This window comes from Pocillopora damicornis, chromosome 14 (assembly GCF_964200805.1).
Source record: "Pocillopora damicornis chromosome 14, jaPocDami1.2, whole genome shotgun sequence".
NCBI lineage: Eukaryota > Metazoa > Cnidaria > Anthozoa > Scleractinia > Pocilloporidae > Pocillopora > Pocillopora damicornis.
This window is the reverse complement of record NC_142683.1, coordinates 1,243,006-1,270,199: the sequence shown is the minus strand read 5'-3', so window position 1 is coordinate 1,270,199 and position 27,194 is coordinate 1,243,006. Positions and strand designations below refer to the sequence as shown.

At 37.8% G+C, this 27,194-nt stretch overlaps 2 protein-coding genes across 2 annotated transcripts; one reads left to right on the top strand and one right to left on the bottom strand.

The window, feature by feature from the left end:
- Positions 1 to 1,529: 1,529 nt before the first annotated feature.
- Positions 1,530 to 4,707, bottom strand: LOC113671428 (eukaryotic translation initiation factor 1). Its single transcript, XM_027187616.2, has 3 exons — positions 4,336 to 4,707; positions 4,075 to 4,235; positions 1,530 to 2,020 (listed from the first exon to the last, which is right to left on the bottom strand). The coding sequence occupies exons 1-3, from the start codon at positions 4,361 to 4,363 to the stop codon at positions 1,874 to 1,876; spliced, it is 336 nt and encodes a 111-aa protein (XP_027043417.1). The 5' UTR covers positions 4,364 to 4,707; the 3' UTR covers positions 1,530 to 1,873.
- LOC113671427 (vam6/Vps39-like protein) lies at positions 4,646 to 27,194 on the top strand. The gene is made up of 27 exons (XM_027187615.2): positions 4,646 to 4,784; positions 6,524 to 6,667; positions 7,856 to 7,921; positions 8,629 to 8,696; positions 9,824 to 9,866; positions 10,311 to 10,405; positions 10,860 to 10,884; positions 11,322 to 11,377; positions 11,926 to 12,054; positions 13,251 to 13,431; positions 14,417 to 14,652; positions 15,612 to 15,741; positions 16,146 to 16,288; positions 16,668 to 16,755; positions 18,305 to 18,381; positions 20,923 to 21,064; positions 21,759 to 21,845; positions 22,099 to 22,172; positions 22,718 to 22,816; positions 23,092 to 23,209; positions 23,898 to 24,023; positions 24,336 to 24,438; positions 25,124 to 25,169; positions 25,355 to 25,483; positions 26,036 to 26,170; positions 26,247 to 26,338; positions 26,425 to 27,194. Exons 2-27 carry the CDS (start codon positions 6,595 to 6,597, stop codon positions 26,558 to 26,560), a joined length of 2,697 nt encoding a protein of 898 aa, XP_027043416.2. The 5' UTR covers positions 4,646 to 4,784; positions 6,524 to 6,594; the 3' UTR covers positions 26,561 to 27,194.

Sequence of the window (27,194 nt, the reverse complement as noted above, 5' to 3'; positions counted from 1 at the left end):
ATTTATCACATCATTTATAAGTGAACGAGGTGTGAAACAGTTTTTAAAACCGATGCTCCAAGCCAAACTCTTAGGCTATGTCAAGGCAAATTAATGGAAGTGAATCAGTTGTTTTCAAAGACAGTACTTACCACAACCTGAAGCCTTCAGTGCCCTGTTAAGGAAATAATTTTAATCATCTCTTTTCGTCCTTTAAGTTTTTTGCAACACACATCATACGTCAGTCATACCAGGCAGCCAATAAAATGTGGTTGTCTATTTCTGTTCGACTGTAGGTGCCATAGTCATTCTCTTCCCCAAGCCCGCAGAACGTAACGGCCAAACGTAAGCGCCAGTAGAAAAAGTTCTTTTTAAAAGTATTATAAATTACCTATTAATTTTGCCCGCTTGTCGTTGGCCAATTTACGTAGGATTTTTATCAGACCAAGCGCAGGACAATCTTTTATTTGTGGAGCGTTACTCTAATGCATGCACCGGGCACCTTTTCACTGACAATTCACTTGGCGAGGAAACTGTGAGAAACTATCTAACATAAACATGGAGATATTCTCCACCGTTAGATTCGAATTAATTAACAACCTGTTAGCTTATGGGCCAAGCGAGGAAAACGAATGAATTCGCTCCAAGGACAACTGGAGAAGAATTAAGGAAGTAAATTAATTTGTTTGTTCTCATGCTAATTGTCCTTCAGTAATTCGTTAGGGGGAGGAAGCTTTCTCTCCTCTTCTCCTACAGACCGTCTCTCAGCCTCCAGGACCTTTTCGAACGAACGGATAGAAGCCTGGGGCGAGCAAGAGGAAGCAGGTGAGGGTGCCAAGCATCAGATCGATGCTTTTGGACGATTCATTCAGATTTCTGATGTGAATGCTAGGTTTTCATGACAAGAGAATTTCTAGGTATTCAGTAGTTTTTCATGTAGATATTTGTGTTTTTAACCCTTTGAACTCTTGGAGTGACCAGCATTTCATTTCTCCTCACAATACTACTACTAAGTCACTCATTAAGATAACGAGAATATGGCAAATGATCACCAACTTAGGAAGCTTTGGTTGTTAAACAAATTCTCTTTGTTAGTACCAGAAGAATTACACAGAGAAAAGTATAGAGAATATAGATACTAATGTTTGGCTGTAGAGAGGTTTAAGTTTCTGTCAATGCAAAATGATCAAACTCATTCTGGCATTAAAAACAAATCAAAAAGCACATCTTGCACACCAGTACTTTCAATGAGGTAGGAAATAATACATTTACCCTTTCAGGTTTCCAATATCTCAGTAGTAATTCTCCTTACTGCCTTTTATACGATTCCTATGATGTTAGTTTAGAGAATTTTGTATTTGACGAACGTATAGTCCCATGATTAAAATTTGTTCTTATTCTCATCACTTGTCTGCTTGATATTGTATTGATACAGTTGGGAGAAATTTTGTCTTGGTCATTTACAATGAGTGAAAGTTGAAGGTTTATGCTGACATGAGATATAATTCTCAACCAACTATTCCCATTAACAAAAGGCAAACAAACCAATACTAGTAAATATTTCTTTTTTTTATTGCTTATGTTTTCCAAGTTACAGGTTAGTATTAACAGTATTTCCATGGCTGTCCTGAACATATGAAGAAGCAAAAGCCACTAGAGAACTGATACTATCTACTAAACATTCTATCTGTCAACATCACGAACACAGCCAAACATTAATCTTTAAAGAAATTTCTGATTTTAAGGTAAACATAACTAGTACTAAAGTTTACCACAAAACAGTGTTCTTAGTTAGATCTAAATCAGCCTTCACTTTGATGGTTTTTTTCTAGATCTTACTTGGTAATAAGAGTAAACTTATATATATGCAAACCCCAATGCTAAGGAGTAAGTTCTAGAAACCATGCATGTGTATCTGGTCTGGTTTAGCCAGTTTCAGCTGTCTCAGAAAATCACTGATATTCTGACGCTGGTCACCTTGTAGCTGTATCACCTCCCCATATTCTGAGTTTTCAACAACTGTTCCATTACAGTTGAATTCCTGCAAAGGCAAAAAAAGGAAAAATATTGAACACATGGCCCTCATTGTTTCAAGGGTAGTTACCAATATCTAATGCACTTTCATGCTACAGCTTGCTTGCATTCAGAATATGGTGGTTTTAGAACACACCCAATGAAACAGGACAGGTTCCTGTTTAGGACCAAGATAGGTATATAGATTAAGACTCTCCCTGTAACACATGAAGGGTTAGAGAAGCCAGCCACATTAGATTTATTCCTAAAAACATCAATAGAGATATTGGAATTGAAATTCCTTACACATGAATGCCTACTATCAAAAAGTATGATAGCTGATCAGTAACAAAGTGAACCTATAGGGGAAACAATGTCTACTACTCAGAATAACAATGAGGATCAAAATGCACTAATGACAGCGTGCCATAACCAACCACTAACATCAAACCAGGGTGCCTAAAATAATGACAAATAAAATTTCAGCCTTGTCATCTAACAAAGACTGGCCATATAGCATTTGAAATGTCACAATCAATACACAATTGTAAAGCATGTACATGGGGTGAGTGATTTTTTCACTTTACTTCAGTTCTTGAAACATCCCAAGTGGGTTATTATACGAGTTAACCAATAGTAATTATGGTCTCTTGCTCTATAAAATAAACTTAAAACACAGCAACAGCATGTTCTAATTTTCTACAGGTTACCACTCCAATAAAACTAGGTTTATAACCAATCAGGGCACTTGTAAGTACTTCAAAAACATTTACAAATTCCAAGCTATTCTCAAATTGACCATAAAGTCCATTCTCCTTGATTGCAAGTGGTTTAAAAAACTCTTATTTTCCACCAATTCCTTTGCCAAGATGTTGTCAGACAGTTTGTAATAAGAGTTTGTTATCGAAGAGTTCAATAGGCCAATCACATTGAAAGTTGTAGTTTAAATCAACCAATCACATTCCAAGTTTCATTTTAAATCAACCAATCACATTCAAAGTTGTATTATACATCAACAAATCAAATAATTAAGCAATTTAGGCCAACTCCGTCAATCTTTTAATGCAAATTTGCCCCTTCTTTCATAACTTGGCTCTTCTTACTTTCTGGGAAATTGTAATTATCGTTACTGATTGGACCGAATTGGACAACACTAAGCCATATTATGACTTATTGTCATAATTATTATACTTGTGATGAAAAAATTGGACTCCCACTAAGTGGCTGTCCTGTTTTGTTATCGCTTGTAAGATTACAGACCGAATTGGACTCCACTCAGTCCTATTACCATCACAAATTAATTCACTTATAATGTTGGTACATGAATTTGAAAACTTTATTTTCAATTCATTGTCTTGCTCTGAAACAAGCAAAAATACAGTACAGTTTAGAACATAAAAGTAAATTGCTTGTGTTGAACCAGACTTTAAAAAAATTGACAAGTTTCTGGTAAACAATTGATTGCATCATTCACTACGTATCTCATTAGCATTTCTATATGAAGATCTATGCATTACTGCCCTGGGCACAAATCATTTGTCACCAAAAATCTGCACCAAGTTTCGAACCAGTTCTTTTTGGACCATGACCGTAGTTTACCGCGGAAGACTTTGAGGAAAAACTTCTCTTTTTTTAAACAAAAATCAAACGTATAAGGAAAGGAAATTAAATATGCATAAAAAAAGTTGCGACTGTGCAGAAACAATTCACGAAAATCAAGGAATAAGGTTTAGTTATAGATTTTGTATAGAATCGCATCCTGTCCCTGACACTTCATAGCGACCGTAATAGAGCTACGAAATAAATGAAAGTATTAATACACATATTTCCATGCTTCAACTTGCGGCTAAGACTGGCTTTGGGTCTATTAGGCTCAATTTAGTTCGAAATTTGACAATTTTATTTCAGCAAGTCGTACATTGATTTCTTGTCGATATTCTTGTGGTAGAAAGTAAAAGTATGCTTGTCAAAATAAGATCTGATTGCCAGTGTATCGAACGGATTTGCAATACGCCAATTTCTCTAAGAAATGTAGCGTTGAAATGCTTTACACTCGCCATGATCATGAGCGTTTGAACAAACCTTTTTGAAAGCTTTCACAAGTTTCTTCTTGTCATAGCATTCTTCGATTCCTTGTACCGTGGTCAAAGTTTTACGACCATTTCTCTGTTGTATGCGGATGTGTATTGGTTGGGTTTGAGCTGATATTTCATCGGTACCCTTAGAAGCATCCGAAAAGGGATCTGGAGAATGAGAGACAGCAGAGAGATAAATTATCTGTTAAACAGTAGTTGAAGCTTGAACCTAATAAGGCGAAAAAAATGCCGAATAAAGAGAAATTACCGTAAGTTTGGAGATTCTGGATTGACATGCGAATTTCTTGAAACCAACCTGCTGGAAATATCGTTGAAATGAAGGTGGATGTTCACGATTCGTGAAGATTTTCTTGACAGTTTCCGCGTCAGTTGTAACTGTGATGTCGATGGCAGAGCACAGACCGAGCGCTACAAACGGAACTGATGTCATCGAACGTCATCAGTCATGTGACATTCAGACAGGTTCTATTTCGTTTGCTCAGTCAATGCGAGAAAAACCCCGAATTGCTGCCATTAACCAATAATACATTATTACTTGAGAATTTTTGAGCGGTTTCAGCCATCTTAGTACTTTTGGTTTCGTTTCCCTTCGTTTTAATTTGAAAATAGGCGATCGTTCAAAGAGATGAAACCGCTATGTTGCGAATGACTGCAGGCTCAGAATAATGGCGTTCATCCGAGGACACTCAGCGGAACGGGAGTTACTACATCACGGGCGACGAGCGGGGATAGAAAAAACGACCCAAATATGAGCGGTCAGCGGTGAAATAGCTTTTATACTTCATATAGAGACATATAATTTGTTGTTCCAGAGACAATCATGTTGTAAAGCCGAAATGTTTATTGAAAAGGTCATAGACAGGCCTACACAGACTCCCCTGTGTGGTTTTACGTTTGCAACGCAAAAGCCTTTAATTAAAGCTTCGCTCTGACGAGTATGTCTTTGAGGATTTACCTCTTTTGTATGATATAATCGGAGGCGTTTTGTAAATTGTTTTCAGCAGTGGCTGATTTTGGATGAGGTTCCATTCTTACATCAGTATTTGTTTTAAATTTTTTAACCCCTGGGTGGTATGCTGTCACAAAAGGCAATATTTTGCCTTTAGTTTTTTTGGTTTGTTTTTTAAGTGTCGACTGCCTTGCGGCAAACGAGACCTCAGATAACGTTTTTTCAATTTGGCTTTTTTTTTTCAGAGCTGAAAGATCTTATATGTACACGCTTTCAGAGTGATAATAAACATGTTGAAAAGTACAACAGTGTTATCTCTGAAAAATCAGTCTACAAACTGACCGAGACCTTTCAATATACACACTATTCATCTTGCCACCCGCCAAGTGTTAAGAAAGGCTTTATTAAAGGAGAAGCTATCAGACTTCTAAGAACAAACTCCTCGGAAAGAAATTTCCAGGAGGCCATGTGTAACTTCAAAACACGACTTGAAGCACGTGGTTACCCATCATCGTCAGAGCGAAGTTTTAATTAAAGGCTTTTGCGTCGCAAACGTAAAACCACACAGGGGAGTCTGTGTAGGCCTGTCTATGACCTTTTCAATAATTGTGATTTTTTTTCTCGGCTTAAAAGCTAAGTCAGTTGTTCAATTGAACAAGAAGAAAAACATTTCGAACGGAAAACAGCATTATTTGCACGTGTGGATCTTTTGAGAAAAGGTCTCCTAAACGAGTGGTCTTGATTGTAAATATTTAAGGAATGGTAAATACATTAGCCTTAACATGGCTGTTTCTCGAAGCTCAGTGTTTTCCTACTTGCCTTTTTTCCACGTAAATTGGGGGCGATTGAATAGATATAATATGCAGTAAAAGAACGTCAGCTGATAGAAATTTTAAATTTCTCATCTTAAGCTGTGGAAACAAAATTCAAGTGAAAAGGAAGCCAACTGTGATTAATGCTTTGAACAAGTCAAGATACGTTTTTTTCGTCACACAACAAGTTACATAACGTGAATATCATTCTTCTTGATGCCTTTCCCGGTGTCAGCAATGCCTTTCCCGATGCCTCCGTTGGTCAATAGAGCATAAGAAGTATTGTTCCAGTTAAAGCTTGAGGAAAATTGCTTAACTTTTTAAGTAGCGAAGTGTAACTTGGTAACATTTCGGCTTTACAACATGATTGTTTTCTGCAACTACAAAACGTACATTTAATTCTTCTTGGTACCTTTCGGATGCCACCGATGCCTTCATTGTTTATTAAAGCAGTAAAAGATATATGTACAATCAACACTTTTGAATTGCTTAACATTTTATTTAGCGAAGTAAACTGTTTACACTTCGGCTTTACAGCACAATTGTTTCCTGACACTACAAATGATCTGTCTATATATAAAGTATGAAAGTTGTTTCACCGCTGACCACTCGTATTTGGGTCGTTTTTTCTATCCCCGCTCGTCGCCCGTGATGTAGTAACTCCCCAGCGGAACATGTAGTAAGCGATATGTAATCATGAACAGTACTGGTCTAAAAGCTCCTGAAATCAGAGTGGTATGCAAACATGCACGATGCATTTGAACATGCAGTTATCCTGGAGAAGCTGCCATTGCAAATAGATTGCATAGCTACTTTTGGTAAGATCGGAAATTGCGGAATACTCCATGATAAAATAACAGCTAAAATTTCTCTTGAAACTAAAAGCACGCTTGTACAGCTTTTAGCCATCAGCTGTTGGTCAAACTTTGACGGGTAATGTTTTAATGAGCAGTCTTATAAAATCTGGATTCTGTGTTATGTGTTTCAGAGAACACGTTTAAATTCTAATCTATAATTTTCTTATTTTGTGACGTGACAAACATTGCCTCAAAGCACTTATTATGATCTAGAAATGAAATCACTCATTCTTTATATGATAAGCTGAGTCAGTATGTACCGCACAGATGAGTAGTGCTTTTGGCATGCATTGATTGATTGAAAGTGATCAGCAAGTACTATTTACCTCTGAGCAACCTAAGAGACAAAAGTGCAGGCCAACAATTTAATATCCTATCATTTTTGGTATATTGACAGAAATAAACAAACTTTTTTGGTTTCTGTGTGGTACATATAAAAAAATTTTCACCTCAGTGTCAGTGAAAATGGTGGATATTTACCTCACTACTTCACAGCTTGGTAAATATTCACCTCCAATAATTGAATAATTGTTAATTTTACACTCACTGTGATTAGTTTTTACCAATGATCTATAACAGTACAGATGCATGGATGATTTTACTATTGATGACATTTTGTTTTTGTATCAAATAAAACAGATAGAATCTAGAACCAACACACCATCAATAAATTTAAGGGGAATTTAACTTGCTGATGACTCAACCAAACTCTCTTACTTACAAATCATTGCCAGAGGGGTGGTTATAATTTCTGATGATTTTGGAATATGACTGGCATAAGAATGTTACCTGCAATTACATTACAACTCACGCTTACACCTTTTATTTGCATTATCTGTGCAAAAGTCAAACTTATATGGATAACCACACAGATTGGGGCTAGGAGGAGGATTGGTTTTGTACAGAATCCATGGTGCTGTGGTTCTGTATAGTAATAGTACGCAAAATTTCAAAATGTGGTAGAACATCATCGACACATTTCTTTTGTTCTTACCACGTCTTGATGTTGTCTTTGATCTATTAGTGAATAGACATCCATCAACATGGACTCTATTTGTTAAATGGGTCAACTGGGTTGCAGAATAACAACTGGGGAGATGTGTTTTACCAATTCATCCTCTCAGGAAATGTGGTTAATATTTGTTTCAGGGGACAATCTTCTTGTTGGAACAAGACAGGGACACTTGCTTTTGTATGGTGTTTCAGATGGCACAGGTAATAAAATTCTGCTACACCCACAACAAATTTTTAAGGCTTTTTAGTGTTCCCCTGAAGCAACTGCCACCAGTGATTTCATCAGCTTTTTTTTCCAAACAACTGTCTACTCTAATTAGGAGAAACCATAAAAGACTTGTCTTGATCCGAAATAGATTATAACTCTTGCTTTGGTTTCAAATGTATCACAGAGGATTAAATAAAACTGGAAAGGAAACAGTGAGTAAAAATAAGAGGAACAGGTTCTAGCAGAATTGATGCTACTCACTCGCTTGTTTACTGCCAACTGTTGCTTTTTCATGTCTGGCTACTTAACCTCTTACACCTAAGCATCAGTATTGATATTCTCCATACTCTGCCCTTTACTCTTGTGACCTTTATAAATGATTCAGCTGTATTACTATAGGGAGAAAATAGATGCTGGTCACAAGTGTTTCAAGGGCTTAAAAATCTGTGAAGAACACTGGCCTTTTGCACTGATAAGAAATATTGCCTTCTTTGTTGTTATTTCCTAAATTGGCTGACTGTTGTCCTTCCTGAAAGAAAGGTTACAGCAGTTTTCTTGTCATAGGGTGTGGCTCTGAAAGGAAGTGTTGGACCAGTTGCCTTGGTGGAATCCTGTGGGATCCCTGTGCAGTTATAGACTCTAAAGGGACTGATGATAATTCATTCTTTCTCATCTTTAATTTTGTTTCTGTTAAAAATAGGTGACAAAAGGTTTGACGTGGAGCTACGAAGCTCCAACAAATTGTTCTCAAAGAAGCCTATATCACAGGTAAGTTATACAAATAACATACAACACTATGATGCTGTAATGGCTAATTCTCTGAGCGGTTTTATTGACAAAGGTATTCACTGACTCATTGAATTTTTGCAACTCAATTCCTTTTTATAATAAGTGAACTTATTGCTCTTGCTGTAAGGTCTTAACCATTGCCTGGCTACCTCAGGTGGTAGAACGTTGGTCTGCCATGTGGGAAGTTGAGGGTTCAAGCCTCGACCAGACCAACACTTAGGATCCTCAAACTAGTGGGGAGAATGTGCTGCCTTTGTTATGGCATCTGCAAGTGGTAGACATTCTAGTCTTAATCAATGAAAGCTGTAGGTTCCATCTCTTGCTTCCTGTTTGTTCTGGTTGGAAGGGGACTTGTGAAAGAACCCATGCAGTTCTTACAGATTAGGGAACATATTTTCTGGTCTAGCCTTGTTTCCAAAATTTTCACAATTGGGGATATCTACAAAATTCCCTTTCAAAAATTATAAACCGCTCAGTGCAATATGGAAAGTCCTCCTGCAAAGTATTGTTAAGTGCATCATAGCATAATAGTATAGATAATGTGCTTTATGAAAATGTCACATCATCATCATCATCATCATCATCATCATCATCATCATCATCATCATTTAACCTTTAACTCCCAATATCTCATTAGTAATTCTCCTTATGATCTGTCATACAGTTCTTGTGATATTAGTATGGAGAATTTGGTATTGGATCAACCTATAATCCATAATTGATATTTTTTCTTTATTCTCATCACTTGTCTGCTTGACATTGTATTGATATTATTAGGAGAAATTCTGTCTTGGTCACTCATGGGAATTAAAGGTTTAAGGTTGGTTGGGTTGATGGAAAATAGGGTAAACAGAAAAAAGTGATTGTGTTTTCCAGCCAACCACTGTTTTTTTCCCCTGCTTTTCTCTAATTACTAATAGCTGGAACGGTCTGGAAGACAGTTTACAAACTTTTGTAACGTAGCCAATGAGTGGGATTGTTAGGATCCTTACAACTCTGACAGCTCTCCAACTTTGATTCTGTTACTGCTTGAGAGCATTCAAGTCTGACTAAAATAATTGTTTTGAATTCAAACTTATAGTCATTTTTTTTATATTTTCTTGCAGTTAGCAGTAGTTGAGCAACTGAATCTACTGATAAGTTTGTCAGGTAATGCGAGGAGAGTGAAATAAATTTTTTAACTTTACAAATTCATGTCATATGTTGGTATTAACCCTTTAGCTCCTAAGAGTGACTAGCATCTAATTTCTCCTTAACAATATCACCCCTGAATCAAACATGAAAGTTGTGAGAGTAGAGAAGATGATCACCAACTAAAGCAGCTATTGATTGTCAAACAAATTCTCCTTGTCAGCCTCTTTGGAAATGTATAGAGAACAGTATGGAGAATATGCATACTGATGTTAGGGTGTAAGGGGTTAAATTGAGCCCTCTGCAAGTGTCAGGTTTCTGTGTCATACTTTTGGATTATTTTATACATTAGTTTGTGGTTTAATAATTTCAACAGTACGATCTCATTTTGATAGTACTTATTAGTGATATACCGGTACATGTAATTTGGAAATTTACTAATTCTGGTATTTTTTCACTCAGATTCTGTTGTTAGTGTACATAACTTGGAGACCTTTGCTCACAAGTTTACCTTGCACAAAACAAAAGGAGCCAGTGTTTTTGCTGTGGATATAAAGGTTAGATTTAGTAATAAGTTAGTTTTATCAACTGAGTTGATAATTAATTATAAAAATAAAATGTAAATTGGCCACCGTAAAGAGTTTTCAAAGATTTTAACAGGGTGTAAAAATTGTGGTAACTCCTGCACTTAAACCATATTGTTGCCTAAGCAGAGTTTGGAGGCTATTTTGAAGTATCTTGTTTGGACAAAATTCCACTTTGAGTGGATTACATATATATATATATTTTTTTTTAATTTTTTTAAAATTTTTATTTTTTTTTTTTGATCTTTACACTGAGATGACAATTGCAACTCTCCCTGGAAGATACCAAGTCACTCTGACTGGCAAATTTCTTCAGTAAAGAAAGTTGATTTCATGGAATCACCTCTTCCATAAGTAAACCCCTTTGAAGAAATTAAGTTGTCAGTATGTTTGGTTTCAAACTTCTATTTTTCCTTTATTTTAACAGGAAAGGAAACAATCCTCAGTGTTTGGTAAGTTTAAAGATTTTCCAAATATCTGTTCAGGTTTTCCATGTACACTGTTACTTTGTTAACCCTTGAACTCATAGACATGATTAACATGAAACTTCTCCCTATAATATCCATACATTATTCAGCAAACAGGTAATGATAATATTCAGACTTCTCAGGTACTTGTAGAAGCTGCTATCTTGCTCTAGCACCAAGTTCTCATAACTAATTTACAGGAAATGTGTAGCAGCTACAGGGGAGAATTAACAATCAGATTTTGGGAGTTATGAGTGAACTTAAGAAAACCAGCCTGAGATGTATGTTTCAATCCAGCTCCTGTTCTCCTGGTCACTCCTAACACCTCATCACCAGAGCCTACTCCAGTTTCATTGGCATGAGATGTTTCCCTACCAGTTCTTAATTGGGAAATAATTATATTTTTATTATTATTTATTTAGATCCTTCACCAGCTCTTGAACTAAAGCTATGTGTTTCGGTAAAACGAAAACTACAGGTGAGTAAACAATGCACATGAAAATATTTAACATAGTGAAAAATTTAGTGCAGGGTAGCACTGTCAACGTCACAAGGGAGATATAAAGGAAGGGTTCTTGGTTCATCCTACCGAAGGAAGAAGGAGTGGGTGAGGGAATGATGGAAGGGGAGGAGATTCCGTGATTGCTGATGGCTCTCCTGTCCAAGCTAGTTAGAAAAAAAAGCCCTTTAACCCTTTAATCCCTGAGAGTGACAAGATTCTTATTCCTCTTTACAATCGATCCCTTGAATCAAATGTTTAAGTCACAAGAATAAAAGAAATGATCAGCAACTAACAAAGCTCTTGATAGTTTTACAAATTCTCCTTGTTAGAACTTAGGAAATGTATAGAGAACAGTTTGGAGAATATGCATACTGATGTTAGGGTGTAAGGGGTGAAGGGCATTTGTCTGATTCTAAGCAAAAATTTCCAACTTATCAAAATGTTGCCTGCTTAATTTTTCTAGCTATAAAAACTGGTTTGTTATGTAATGTTTCCTTAATTCAACTGAAATTTCAATCCTTTAGTTATTTAGTTGGAGGAATGGAGAATTCCAAGAGCGAGAAGATCTTCTGGTTCCAGATGCAGCAAAGGCATTAGTTTGGTCCGAGGACTCACTCTGTGTTGGCTTCAAAAAAGAATACTCTCTCATAAAGGTGCTACAATGTTGTTATTCTCCCCTCTGGCTGCTACACATTTCCTTGTAAATTAGTTACAAGAATTTAATGTTAGATCAAGATAAGAACTTCCACCTGATAGGTTTGAGTATTCTCATTTCCTGTTTGCTGGATAATGTATGGATGTTGTAGGGAGAAGTTTCATGTTAATCACTTTTGAGAGTGAAAGGGTCAGGGGATTGCATCATTCAGCCTACATTCATAACTTCCAAAGATACAGCTGTGTATAACAAAACCATGCAGGAATTGCTGTGAAGAAGTAAACTTTCCAAGTTAGATTCTGAAGGAGGCATTTTGGAATATCCAAATTGTGGTTGCTTTGCCATAAAGGAGTGTTGAATAAAGGCATAAATTTTTCTTTGATCATTTTAATGTTGGCTATATACAACAGAGTGAGTCAATTCAAATCATTTCACACACTAACAACTCTAGTGCTTGTCATGCAATAACCATAGTGGCCACCATGGTTGTCATAGTAGATAAGTCTTTTCAAATGAGTTTTGATTATGCAGTTTGATCGTTCAGGTGAGAGCATTTCAAAAAAGGACTTATAATTATTGGTAGTATTGACTCAGGACTACCTTCACGCAGACTATCAGACTACATGATCACATGATATCCCTGGGTTCAAAACACTTACCTACTGTAAAAAATAATTGCCTATTAATGACCTAGAGTGCCATATGGCATTAGGCACCATTACATGCTGATTATTAGATAATTTTTTCTGAAAATTTTCACCATGGAAAGGTCATTGCAAGATCTTCATTTGAAAGGCATAAAATCATGCTCCCCTTCAATAGAAGACTTGATTTGCACCCCTGCAACTTTTGGGAACTTTTTTTCATTGTACTGTTTTAGTCATAGTGATATCTCACAATAATCAATGCTCTGAGAACTGCAATTTAAGCCATAGTTTAGTGCTGTACCCTTGATGTATGAAGCAAACAAAAACTTTCAACTTTTCTTTACTTTAAACTTTGCACATGTCTCAGTCTCCACAGTCACCTCCTCCATACCTGTTGGTGTCCTTTATAGCATACCCCAGAAAATGCCTTTAAAATGATATTTTTTACCTGGTCTAATGGTTCATGGTTCTCATTTTAGAAAAATTTGGCATTTCCCTTGGGTAGTAAATGGCTGAAACAAAACAACAATCACTTTTTCTTTTGTAGACTGGCACTGGTGCTGCAACAGAGCTGTTTTCCACTGGTCGTCATTTGGAGCCCACAATAGCTTCTTTGCCAAGTGGAGAACTAATTCTTTGTCGCGATGATATCAGCATTATAACTGACAGTGATGGAAAGAAGACGCAGAAACAGACCCTGACATGGTCAGATACACCAACAGAGCTAGGTGAAATATCGACTCTTTTTCACAAGTCCATACAAAATTTTTTTTACATGTATCTGATTTTGAAGCAAACATCAAAACTTCCTTAAACAATTTCAACAAATTTTAAGCAATTTTTTACTTTGATATTTAATTTATTTACATATTTTAAGGTTTTGACTCTTTTCAATTTTAGGAACTTATTCTACATTTTAATCAAAATTTTAACATTACCCTAACCAACAAGGCAATTCTTGACAGCCCCACTGAAACAGCCATGGCAAGTTTGCTTACTAAATATTAAACACTATTATTATTATTATTATTATTATTATTATTATTGTTATTAGACAGTGATTGGTAATTTGATATAACAGATCTCTTTGGCAATGTTCTCCATGTGTACTGCTTCCAAAGCGAGTTACTATGACTTATTTCTACACCGTCAAACTTGTTTGAATTTTTAAGAAGTTTGCCTTAGGGACAAAGAGTTTCACCAAAATTATCCAACAATGTTATATGAAGGAAATTGTCACTGTTACACCTATGACCACATCTTGCAGCTAAAAAGCTAAGCCCCTTTTATTCCTGTTCTCAATACGTAATCAAAGGGATTTAGATATATCGAAAAAAATGATTTAAAAATTGATCAGTAAAGGAAGCAAAGTTACGTGTATTGATTATTGAAGGAAGCATCAGCGTTTGGCAAGCTGGTCTTAACCCTTTAACTCCCAGATCAAATTTGTAATTCTCCTTACTATCAACCATACAATTCTCATAATGTTGGTTCAGAGAATTCAGTATTGGATCCTCCAAACTGATATTTTTCTTTAATCTCATTGTTTATTTGGTTGATATTGTACTAATATTGTAAGGAGAAATTCTCTCTTGGTTAATCATGGGAGGTAAAGGGTTAAACCAAGTAACCAAAAGCTTCCAGACTTCCTTCCACTTTTCAGTGTGTTCAGTAATTCATTAAATTTTAAAGATTGCCATTGTTCCTTTGCAGATTATGCTGAACCTTATGTAATCGCCCTTCTTCCTCGCTATGTAGAGATACGAACCATCAGTCCTCGTGCACTTATCCAGAGCATTGATTTGCCTAAATCCAGATTTATTGCTCATGGAAAGCACTTGTATATAGCATCACCAAGCTATGTGTGGAGACTCATCCCTGTATCTTTCCCCATGCAAATACAACAGCTATTGCATGACAAGCAATTCAGCCTTGCTCTTATGTTAGCGGTAAGTAATCTGACATTCTTTTCCTTGAGCTCTTAACATAGACCTGCAGTTAACTGTTGGAAGACATCAAGGTGTCCTGGTTTGCACCAAGAACTCAGCATTGGATGGTTTGAGCTCTAAAATGTGTTATTTGGCAGGTGACCCCTTAACTCCCAGATCAAATTTGTAATTCTCCTTACTGTCAATCATTTAATTCTTATGATGCTGGTTCAGAGAATTTAGTATAGGATCAATGATTACCTAGTTAAAAAAATCAGTGTCAATGACTCATAACAAAAAAATTAAAAATTGCTCCAAACTCATAATTGAAATAAGATAATTATGATAAGGTGTTAGACTCCCTAATGTTGATAGGTACCACTGAAGGTTCCACTAGCTACCACAGTAGTACCTCTTTCTACTAGCAAGCCCAAGTGAGTACTGGGAAACTGGCATGGAAATCTGAAGAAAGAAAAGCGTCTTTTCATGGGCGTAGCCAAGAATTTTCATAGGGGAGGTCTCAGTTAGGAATTTCCACACACCTGACGGCCATCCCGCGGCCATACAGTGTGTATCAAGGGGAATGGCATCTGAGTACATTATCTACTGAAGCAAGGGATTTATACTATACAGATTTCTCTAATTTGTGTGATTACACGTCCTGAATTGTATGACTTGTATGTTGTTGACTTAACAAGAAAAACTTATCCCACCAAGGGGGGAAAGGGTTACAGTCACTCCAGGACCCACCCCTTTAGGGCACCTGAAGGCACCTCCCGGCCTTTACAAGAGGATCAGAAAGAGCTGACCCACCCCCCACCCCCCTGCCAAAGGCACTCTCAGGGACCCTCCCCCCCCTTACCTTAACAGAAGAATCAGTGCTAAAATTCACTTTAAAGTAAACAAACTATATAAGTAGTAGAAGGCATGGAAGTTAGTCTTGTATACGGACTTTCGTATTTTTTTTTTTTAATGAACAGGACATGGTGGTGGAACCTGAGCAGGAGAAAGCTGCCCGAAAAGAGAGTATTCAGAATCTTTATGCATTTGATTTGTTCTGTCAGAAGAAGTTTGATGATTCGTTGCAGCTCTTTGCCCAGTTAGAGACAGGTTAGTTATTTCCTATTTGCACAAGTTTGGTTCTTGCATCATCAACAATTGTGTAGTTTGAAATGAAAGTTTATGAAAGTATGTGTTTGAAATGCAGTAATTTAGCCAAATGATGAAACGATCTTTGTGGTGATGTTGTAATTTAGGTGGCTTTTAAGTTGCAGAAGAAAAGCTCCAATTTTTAAGTATGTGAATGGAGCTCTAGGGTGTGATTATTCAGATGAAAGTGACTGAACAGTTCTTTCATGTAGTACAATTTTAATCGTATTATGCTGTATAAGGTGGTTCTGACTTAAAAGTCTACGAATGAAATATCCACGAGCTTCCTTCCAATTGGAAGCAACTGAACTCTTCTTTTGCACGATTCTTTTTATAACAATGCCTCTTTGTTTGTCTGTCCGCAGACCCAGCACAAGTTATTGGCCTGTTTCCTGATCTTCTCCCGAGTGAATTTCGAAAGCTTCTTGAGTACCCTGCTCCACCACCCCAGTTGACTCCGGGGGAGCTGGAGAAAGGCTGTGTTGCGCTTGTTGAATATTTGACTCAGGTAGAATCCAGATAGTTGCATTCTCCATATTTCAAAATTATAACCAGCTGGTTACCAATGAAACAGAAAGTTGATTGTTTTTGTTTATTCATTGCTCAGTTTGCTATGTTAACCCTTTGACTCCCACAAGTGATTAGCATGTAACTTCTCCCTACAACACACGTACATTATTCAGCAAACAGGTGATGAGAAACCTCAAACTTATCAGATAGCAATTGCTATCTTGATCGAACACCAAATTCTTGTAACTAACTAACAAAGAAATGTGTCGTAGCCAGAGGGGAGAATTGACAATTCGATCTTGGGAGTTAAAGGGTTAAACCGTGCCCTACTCTCACTTATACAACTCTTGGTACAATATAAATGTTTTCCTCACTAGAAACGAAATGAGTTGATCAAAAATAGCGACAAGACAGAAAGCTTGCAGAGGGGAAGAAATAAAGATTCTACCAAAGAACCCAGTAAAGGTATTTCACTCTTATAACTCAAGCATTACGTAAAGAAATGAAGAGACAAGCTTTTGCTTCAGAGTGCACTACGACTGAGTGTCGCGAAACTAAATACGAAGTAAAGGGGGTTAGTTTCTAGCAGGGTAATTTTGTAATATCAACTGAGTTAATGTCTTAAATTGGCTACCGTAAAGCAAACAAACTTACATTGAACATGACCAAAACCGAATTCATGCTAATAGGGTCGAGGCAGAGACTGAATACTCTCACAGCTTCACCAACAATTACAATGAACAATACTCAAGTGAACCAGGTTACAGCTACGAAATCGCTTGGTGTAATAATAGACGATAAACTCGATTGGCATAGTCACATCGAAAAATTAACCAAAAAGATCGCCTCTGGTATCGGGGCCTTAAAGCGAATTAGGCACCTGATCCCAGCATCAACCTTACATCTCGTTTATCAAGCCTTAGTAAAACCTCACTTTGATTACTGTGACATTGTTTGGGGTAACTGTGGGAAAACGCTACAAGACAAACTGCAGAAATTGCAGAATAGAGCAGCCCGTGTGTTGACATTCTCTAACTATGATGCTGATGCAACTGAGCTACTCGAGTTTTTAAGGTGGAAAAATCTTACACGCCAGCAGGAAATTCACAAAGCCACCATGATGTTTAGATGTCTGCACGGGCTAGCTCCAGAGTATCTGTGTTCAAAGTTTACGTGGCGTGACTCTGCTTATGACCTCAGGGACTCTGAAAATAAGCTCAATGTTCCCTTACCGCGCACTAATTATTACCGAAAAAGCTTTAGCTACAATGGTGCCACATTATGGAACAGTCTACCATGCGATATAAGGAACACAGAGTCTCTTGGGGTATTTAAACGTAAGATCAGTGACATTCTTTAAGTCTAACGCACGGCACTCACGGAAAACAGCTTTTAGTGTTATAGTATATAGTTTGAGTTTTGAATATTCTAGTGTATGTGATATGTATTTTTTAGGCTGATGAATTGACCGTGTTTAAATAAAAATAAATAAAAAAATAAAAGATTAAAAAAAAAAAGCTGACGTTTCGAGCGGTAGTCCTTCGTCAGAGCAATTGAATACTTCGATTAAATACGAAGTAATCGCTTTAGCCAATGAGAGAAGAGGAAATATCACAACGAGCCAATGAGAATTCAAAGTAAAACCAAGCAAACTGAGCATTGCGCGGGAAAAACGCGAGTGACCAAGTCGCGATTGGTTTTAGTTTGGATTCTGATTGGCTGAGAAAGTGGCACGAGTTTTCTCGACCAATCATATAGCGAAGGAAAGCAAAACTGCGAAACTAAAGCAGTCCTGGATTACGCTTACCACCTTCGTGATCATTTTAACAGTATCTGTAGCTCAGTTAGTAGAACTTGGTAGAACTACACATGGGCTGATACTAGTTTTTACTACGGTACCAGCTGATCCATTTTGTGGGATAAATAAAGTCATTATTAACTTCCCAATTTTTCGTTGTCCCTCATTTAAGAGGTATGCTTGACATCTTTTTATCTTCTTTCTTAATCTTTGTAGCTGATATAAAGGCTCAAAAGAACTTAGAGCACAAAAGACAAGTCATTGATACTACTCTACTGAAATGTTACTTGCAGGTTGGTACTGTTGGTATTTAAATAGATTATTGAAGAGCTAAATAGATAAGTCGATCTAAAGCCAGCTCACGCCTACTAACGAATTTCTTACGCTTAACGGAAAAATGAGTGACTAAACTGATCCAGAGGGTGAAAATTATTCGTGAACAGTGAACTTTGTTTCTGTAAAACACCTAATTTTTAGAGAGGAAAGAACTGGAGGGAAAGTAGAGTCCGAACTCTTCTGAATGTCTACGGAAAGTTTCGTAATATCCTCGGAAGTCTTCGGTTATGATCGGTTCCTTTTAAGAAAATTCGCAGAGACCGCCCACCTTCCTCTCGCCCAACGACCCCCTCCCTCCACTGGTAGGAAACCGGGTTATTCACTCCCCAACCTCCCCCTGCATGTCACATTTTGTATAGAAGCGATGAGCGCTGGCCTAGTTTGCTGCTGCTTCGCATGATATGAAATGAATAGCCGCTGAACTAGGGCACACTAGGTCTACCCCTCTGAGGTCTTCCTGTACTTTACCTGAGGGAGGAGGGGCGCCTGTTGGAAGCTGGGCGCTAAACCAGACCTTAAAGTTAGTAAAAAAAAGGAAGAATGTTTAGTTAAGTGTTAGGTATTTCGAGCGCAGTGTGCACAAAACAAGGGACACTCTAGGTCTATTGAAATTAGTATAGGTAATCACATGATTTCGAGTGCAATTTGGAATAAATAAGCACGAGTAATTGTTTTCAAAGAGTAACAAAATTGCACGAGTCCGTATGCCGATTGTAATTTGTGGTCTTTTAAAAAATTCGCAAGTGCTTTATTCCAAATTGCACTCGAAAAATCATGTGATGACGTATTAATAATATCCATGAAAAATACGAGATAGCTTATCATAATTATGCAGAAGTAAAGCGCGCGCATCAAGTGCAAAAATAATTTATTCAAACCCTGCAAGTGACATTGTGCGTTCGGTCAAAACAACCGCGTACGATCAAAACAATAATATACAATGATATTTTCACATCTTAAAGGCGCAAAGAAGCTCAACGTGTGGCTGAACAGTTCAAGTAATTAATCAGTCTAGTTTGGTACTTCATTGCACTGGATCACCTTCTTCTGCATTGAATTACCTGAAAACTGCCGCAGTCAGAATTGAGTAATTTTTTCATGTACCTTATTAAATGGCAAATCAACGTTTTCTACATCAACAACAACAACAACATACTTTATTGACTTTCCCCAAGGGGGCTTTTCAAAGACAATGTTATAAAAATAATCCTATTACAATTAAAAATCCTATTTACAATTAAAGATGTTTTAAAATCTGAATGTTCTAAAAGAAAAATGAAAGCATACAAATATATAAAATTACAACTCTGTGAGTAATTTGGTCCTTAAACGTTTTTTAAAAACCTTAACGGAGTTGCACAGTTTTAAGGAATTATCCAAAGAGTTCCATAAGTTTACAGTTCTATAGAAAAATGTTCTCTGACCGCTAGCTGTTCTAAAGAATGGAATTTGCAAAAGCTGCGAATTTCTGGTGCTACGTCGACTAACCTCGGCTCGCTTTATGAATTTTGATGAGAGGTAATCTGGAGCCTGACCAGTCATGCATCTGAAGGCCGTAGTAGCGTTCCGGTAGTAAAGCTGGCTTTGAACTGAAAGCCAATTTAGTTCCTTGCGAATTGGTGTAACGTGGTCAAATTTACGCGTACCGCTAACAATGCGGCATGCGAAGTTCTGCACCGCCTGTAACTTGTCAACATTACATTTTGAGGTATTTGACCAAACATTGGAACAATAAAATAACCTGCTGAAAACTAAGGAATTAATAATCATCAAAAGTGTACGTTTGTCGAAAACATGCTTGACACGGTTTATTTGGCCGAGGCGGGACATGCACGAGGAAGCGGTCTTAATTATGTGTTCATCGTAAGTTAAATTAGAATCCAAAATCACACCAAGGTCTTTGGCGGTGTCTGCGGGGACGATGTCCTCACCCATAATGGAAAGGGAGCGAAATTGCAATTTTGCACGCATCTGCCTGCTGCCAAATATCATCAGCTTGGTTTTGCCAGGGTTAAGTAACAATTGGTTGTTGGAACACCATTCTCCTATTTTAAACAAGTCGTCTTCCAAATCAGCAATTGCATCCAGGTTGTCTTTAAGTTCAAAGGAAGTGATGAGTTTCGTATCATCTACATAACTCTGAGTGCTGCATTTCTGTGGGATCGATGGAAGATCGTTCGTATATATGCTAAATAGTAGTGGGCCTAAGATACTTCCTTGAGGGACGCCGTTGGTCACGGACAAAGGCTCAGATAGCGTTGAATGGATTCGTACTACTTGTGTCCTGTTGCTTAGGTAACTACGAAACCATTGGAGAGCGTCTCTGGAAATTCCGACATCTTGCAATTTTAAAATTAACGTGTCGTGATTGACGCTATCGAAAGCTTTGCTCATATACAAAAAACACACAAAGTTTTAAATAGAAAGACAACTAGACAATGTAAATTTCTCCTTCTGCTAAAATGACGTGAATCACTTTGTGTTCGTTTCCCCTTCAGACAAACGATGCCCTCGTAGCGCCACTGCTGAGGTTGAAAGAAAACTTCTGTCATGTAGAGGAGTGTGAAAGAGTTCTAATGAAAAGTAAAAAATACAATGAATTGGTGATACTCTACCAGGCTAAAGGTCTTCATAAAAAAGGTTGGTTGTGCTGTGGTACATTGGTTATTACTGTGAGTGATGTTTTGCAAGAGTGATAATTTTTGCCTCTTCGGCTTCAGCAAAATGGTAACCCACATATTGATATGTTTCTGTTTGCTCCTGTGAGTGAAGTGGTTATCCTCCGTAGTCAGTGCCAAATTCTTTTTTGTGTGCCTTATGCCCCATTCAGACCAGCAAAACATGTTTACTTCAACCACAGTTTACTTAATGAAAATCAGAAATAGGGAACGGAAAGACTGAATCCTCCATCGGTCTCAAATAGTCACTGACTTGTATTTTCAACGGGCTAAATTTGAAGCCGATCAACATCGCTTTAAGCAGCTTCTATGAAGGAAACAAATTTAAACCGTGTTTAACAAAACAGCTTTAGGACTTATTTAAGCTTTTGCTTGAATGGAGTATAAGTTTCAAAAAAATGTTTTTTTTGATTCCTCATCCCTGGACAATGAAATTTATGTTATATGAAAAAGCTCCGTATTGATCATAAGAGGGAGTGAAAGAGTTAAGCAGGCAGTGAACAAGAAAAGTAAAAAATGGTCAACTGAAACTGCCCTGGTGGTTTTTATAGATATTTGACCTCTTTTGGCTTGTTATTGTCTGTTGAGAGAGTTTCGATCGTGTTTAGTCTACAGATGTCGAGATTTTTTTGTAACCTATCACATTTTACTTTCAGCCCTAGACCTTTTATTGAGACAGGCTCAGAAAAGCAGCGGTCCACTCAAAGGCCACCAGAAAACAGTGCAATATCTCCAGCATTTAGGTAATCGTCAACAATAAAACAAACAGACTTCATTTTTCCGTGTGTATATAAAGTGATAGGTAACGAAAGACGTCAAAATATAGCAGGAACATTAGTAACACACTTGGCTGCGCCTCGTGTACCACGTTTTTGTTTTGCCAAAATTTGACTTTATCTGTGATTTATTGCTGAACAGACACATCGCAACGTAGAGAAGAAAAAGAAAAGATCAATGTATAGTTTTATCGTTCTCAAATGTGTTCCTTTTTTTCAGGTCATGAACACTTAAAGCTTATATTTGATTTTTCCGTCTGGGTTTTAAAGGCACACCCTGATGACGGATTAAAGGTAACTTCTAAAGATTTCAGTTAAAGGAAATATGTTTTTTTCGTCTCGCCACGAGCGTGGGGCAAAAAAAACTCTGAGTCGACTTTAGGAAACTTTCTTATTTTCAATTTGGTTTACTTATGGAAATCTTTACCAGAACTCTCATAAGCCAAAAGTAAATAAATAACTGATTAATGTGTAGGATTTTGCGCAAGTTTTGTCCAAATAATACACGTCTATTGTAAACAGAAGGCGAACAACGTTGGCAAATGTTGAAATGCTTGGAAATTTAACGTAAGTGAACGAGCTGGACTCGATTTTCGTTGTGGAAATTTCTTAGGGGTTTTCAGCGAATGTTTGAATTTCCGCAAGAAACCCTCTCTGATAAATTAGTCAGACCGTATTATTATTATTATTATTATTATTATTATTATTATTTTGCTCCAATACTTTAACACACGTTGATAAATACATGGTTTTCTAAGTTTTATAATGAGCAAAAACCGTATAAAAACTCGTATTTTCCCCAAGATCAAGATCAAGCTCAAGAACCTTTGTCTTCCTAGATATTTACAGAAGATTTACCAGAAGTCGAAGGCCTACCACGCGATAAAGTACTGGCTCACATAGAACAGTGCGCGAAACAGTTGACCATCAGATATTTGGTGTGTACAGTGAAGTCTAACTTGTACTTAACCCTTCACAACCTTTACATCAGTTCGCATATTCTCCATACTGTTCTCGATATATATCCGAAGAGTTGACAATGAGAATTTGTCATGAAATCAAGGGCTCCGTGAGTTCGTGATCATTTCCTTTATTCTCACGACCGTAATGTTTGATTCAAGGGTGATATTGTAGGGATAAATTAGATGCCAGTCATTCTTAGGGGTTAAAGGGTTACGTAAGGTGTGAATTCACGAAGTTTCTCCCTTTTTAGGAACACATAATCTTCCTTTGGAATGAATCAAAGCCAGATTTTCACAACAAGTTGATCAACTGCTACCGTGAAAGAGTGCAGGTGTTGATGAGAGAGTATTTAGATTCGTTACCGACAGGTTCGTATCTGCTTTGAAGGCAGTTATTCTTTTTTCGTCGGTTGGCGAAAGAAAAGGGAAAGTCTGTAAAGTTTATGCCCAACAAGGAGCCGAAGCCGATCACGGTTTCTCTACCATGAATCGACCAGGAGTATTGCCTCTACCCTCCGGGTGGGATTCAGGTTTATGTTACCCCCTCCCTCCTAGCACATCATCAGGTTCATCGAGTTCGCCGGTAGCCATTTACCCTCCAGGCTGGTTAGAGGTGTTTTGTAGGTAAACTGTCTCGCACAAGAACACAGCACGATGACTCAGAAGGGTGTGGTTCACATATCACAACCCTGGTAGAAAGAGGAGGTCCCAGTTCCCACTCAACAAATCAATCCTCAGACCCTCGGGTTATTTTCTTTAGTCAACAATCAACCCCAAAATTTACCATCCTTCTTAACCCTGTACACCCTAACATCGGTATCCATGTTCCTCGTGCCGTTTTCTCTGCACTTCCTTTGATGCTGACAAGGAGAACTCGTTTGAAATATCAAAGCTTATTTGGTTGGTGATCATTTCCTTTATTCTCGTGACCTTAGTGTGTGATTCAGGGCTGATAATATAAGGAGAGATTAGATGCTAATCACTCTCTTAATAATAGAGAAAAGGAGAAGCCTTTTAAGAAACATTCTTGATAATGGTCACGTGGTTTATTTGTCAGGTGACGAGCCTGTCTCTCCCGGAAGTGAACCAGGTGAACTCGGAGAACTGAGAGGAAGATTGCTCTTCTTGTTAGAGACTTCAAAACATTATCAAGCGCAGCATCTATTAACGCACTTCCCAGAGAGTGAGTCGTCTCATTTTTCTTACCATTGAGAATTTGGAGCCTTTTTTCAAAGACTTATTGTGCGAGAAATAAAAATCTTACAAGCATAGCTCCAAACAAATAGTTCGCGCCAAAACTGATGCAGAGTTTGCGTTCCCGCCAAACTGACGCAGCGTTAGCGTTCCCATCAAAACTGCAACAGCGTTTGCTTTCCCGCCAAAAGTGACTCAACGTTTGTTTTCCCGCCAAAACTGACACAGGCGATTTTCTGCCAGAAGTGTCCTCAAATGTTCTAAAGACGCAATTTTTTTCGTGTTCCCTTCTTTCTCGCAGGTTTTTATCACGAACGAGCTCTTTTGCTTGGACGAGTAGGAAGGCATGAGGAAGCTCTGGCTATATATATCCACATTTTACATAACACCAAACTTGCTGAAGAGTAAGTTCCCTGTTGCTATTGCCTTTTAATTAAGTGTCGTAAAACCAGAGGCAAAGTAATCACAACGGCTTAAAAAATAGTGTCGTATTAAGTGCCGACAGTAATCCGTGACTGCTTTGGATTCGTTTTACTTTGATGGATGATAGCTTCAAAACTCGCAGCACTCTCTCAAATTAGTTTTTTAACTAAAACTAATCGCGATTCGTACACTTGCGTTGTCTCGGGCTGGCAGTTGACTTGTTTATTGGCTGTTGTGATTACTTTCCCTTTAGTGTTTACGATATTCAAGCGAGGCTTTCAGTTTAACGATGTTCAAGCGAAATGTGGTCTAATTTTTCTTTTGAAGCGCGGGAATACGTGACTGACCAAGTCGCACTTTGTGTAAGTTTTGCATCTGATTGGCGAAGAAAGCGGCATGATTTTTCTGGACCAATCACAGACCATAGAGATGCAAAACAATGCAGTTCAGGATTACTTGGGACACTCATACTGTAATTATAAAAAATGGCCGGGTAAGCATAATTTATGGGCCTCACAAGCTCAATAAATTGTAATATAAAGGCTTCCGTCTGTTCCGCTTGAAATCGCCACAAGAATTATGCAAATTAACCTCGCGTGAATTTCGCACTATTTAACGCATGTCAGGACACTTTTAATACAGCGTTGTGATCTTTTTTCCCTTTAGGTATTGTCACCGAAATTATAACGAAGGCCGGGAGGGCAGTAAAGATGTAGGTGTATTGACTTGATTTTGATAACTTGACTTTGTACTGGTCAGCCATTGCAACTCTGATCCCCGCATTACTGTTTTTTTTTTCCCGATGAAATACACGTATTTGTTTCGTAAAAAGACTAGAAGTTAGATTAGGTTTTCTGAGTTTAGGTTGTCTAAACAACGACTATCTGTGATTCGTAGGTGTACGTGTCCTTATTGCGCATGTACCTGGCGCCTCCTGAGATAAGCGGCAAGGAAAATATGAAACCGAACATTGATGAGGCGCTAAGCGTACTTCAGGAACATCACTTAAAGATAAGTACTGCTAAGGTGCGTATAACTGTCGTGTCGCACGTGTTTTAACCATTGTGCAGCACATGCGTGCAGCCATTGTGTCGCATGTGCATGCAACCATCGTTTTGCTCGTACGTGTAACCTTGTGTCGCAGGAGCGTGTAACCATTGTTTCGCACGTGTGTATGACCATTTTGTCGCACATTATGTGTAACAATTGTGTCGTACGGTTTATGTGTGAGTCACTGACTCTGCAGTTTTGATTGCTTTGTGCTACTCAGATCTTACATGCACAGCGCAATTTATAACAAAAAAGTGAGCATTACTGGCTGAGACCAATACTGCAACGTACCTGAAAGGCAGAGGTGTATTTCACATACGTAGAAATGCCCTCCCATTTTGAAGGATTTCTTCCGATTTGATACGAATCCGTTTCACATCGGACGTTTTTTTTTTGGACGTATAAATTCGGACGGCCCCTTCTTTCGGGCACCCGCGACTATTTCAGGACGATCTTGTCCGTTTTGGGATGGCTCGGTCTAATGTCAGACGGTTCCGTTTACTGATCGCTGGTGTTTTGAATCTTCAGGCTCTTGAACTACTTCCTCCATCTATTCAAGTAAGGGAGGTTTACGCGTTTTTGCTCAATGTTCTGGAAGACAAAGAAAGGAAACGGAAGAATTCTCAAGTGTTAAAGAGCCTTCTGTTTGCCGAGCATCTACAGGTAGGCTGAGGAACACTACCTCTTCTTTGTTAAGGGGTCAGAGTTTACAATCTAACTGCACGATCTTTCCCGACAGGTTCAAGAACAACGTATGCATTATCAGGGGGGTAAAATACTCCTGACCGATGAAAGAGCTTGTCGTGTGTGTCACAAGAAGATCGGAACAAGGTGGGAAACATTTACAGTCCTATTTTGTCTTTTTCTTTACATCGCTCACGGTTAACGCTGCTTCTCATTTGTTTCTTCTTTTCCAGTGCCTTTGCATATTACCCCACGGGCGAAATACTCCACTACTACTGCTGCAAGAACCTTACCTCCCCCCCAAACAGTGTGCACACGACCCCCCGGGGTAGCCCAACCCCCGAAGATAATATGTTACAAAGATACTGATCAAATGCGATGCAGTTCGTCATCACGTGCGCATCATGCATAAAACACGTGACAAGTTAGGAATTGCAGATGTACGCTGAGGTGTTATACCACGTGTATTTCACGTGATGCGTAATAAATCAACATGTATTTCGTAATCAAACATTCAAAATCTTCACAGAATGTTTATCTAAGGGAAAAAAATTGGAATTTCACAATTGACTCGATAATCAAGCAATGTTGCCGTAGCTTTGCTCTGTATAGTAACCTGATTGGCTAGTCATTTAGTCAATCAGCTACAAAACCAAAACCAAAACCAATCACGTGTTGGTCACGTGCGTTTGTCCGCACTTGACCTCTAGATTAGTACTTAGATCACTTGATGCCGTTAAAGAGAGTTAAAATAATTTACTCAGAGATAATGATCTAATGTTTAAGTCACTACCAGAAATGAAAATGTACCCAAAAGTTAAAATTAGAATTCATGTCACGTCAAAGAAAACAGCTTAGTTGTCACGCAATATCTTTTGTTAGATGTTTCGTTACCAATCATTTGAGCAGTGGCGTCACAGAGTATGTTTAGTAACAGATATTTTTTAAAAATAGAAATATTTACCGTATGAATGTTGAATAAAAGGAGATTGAGGGTGTTTCA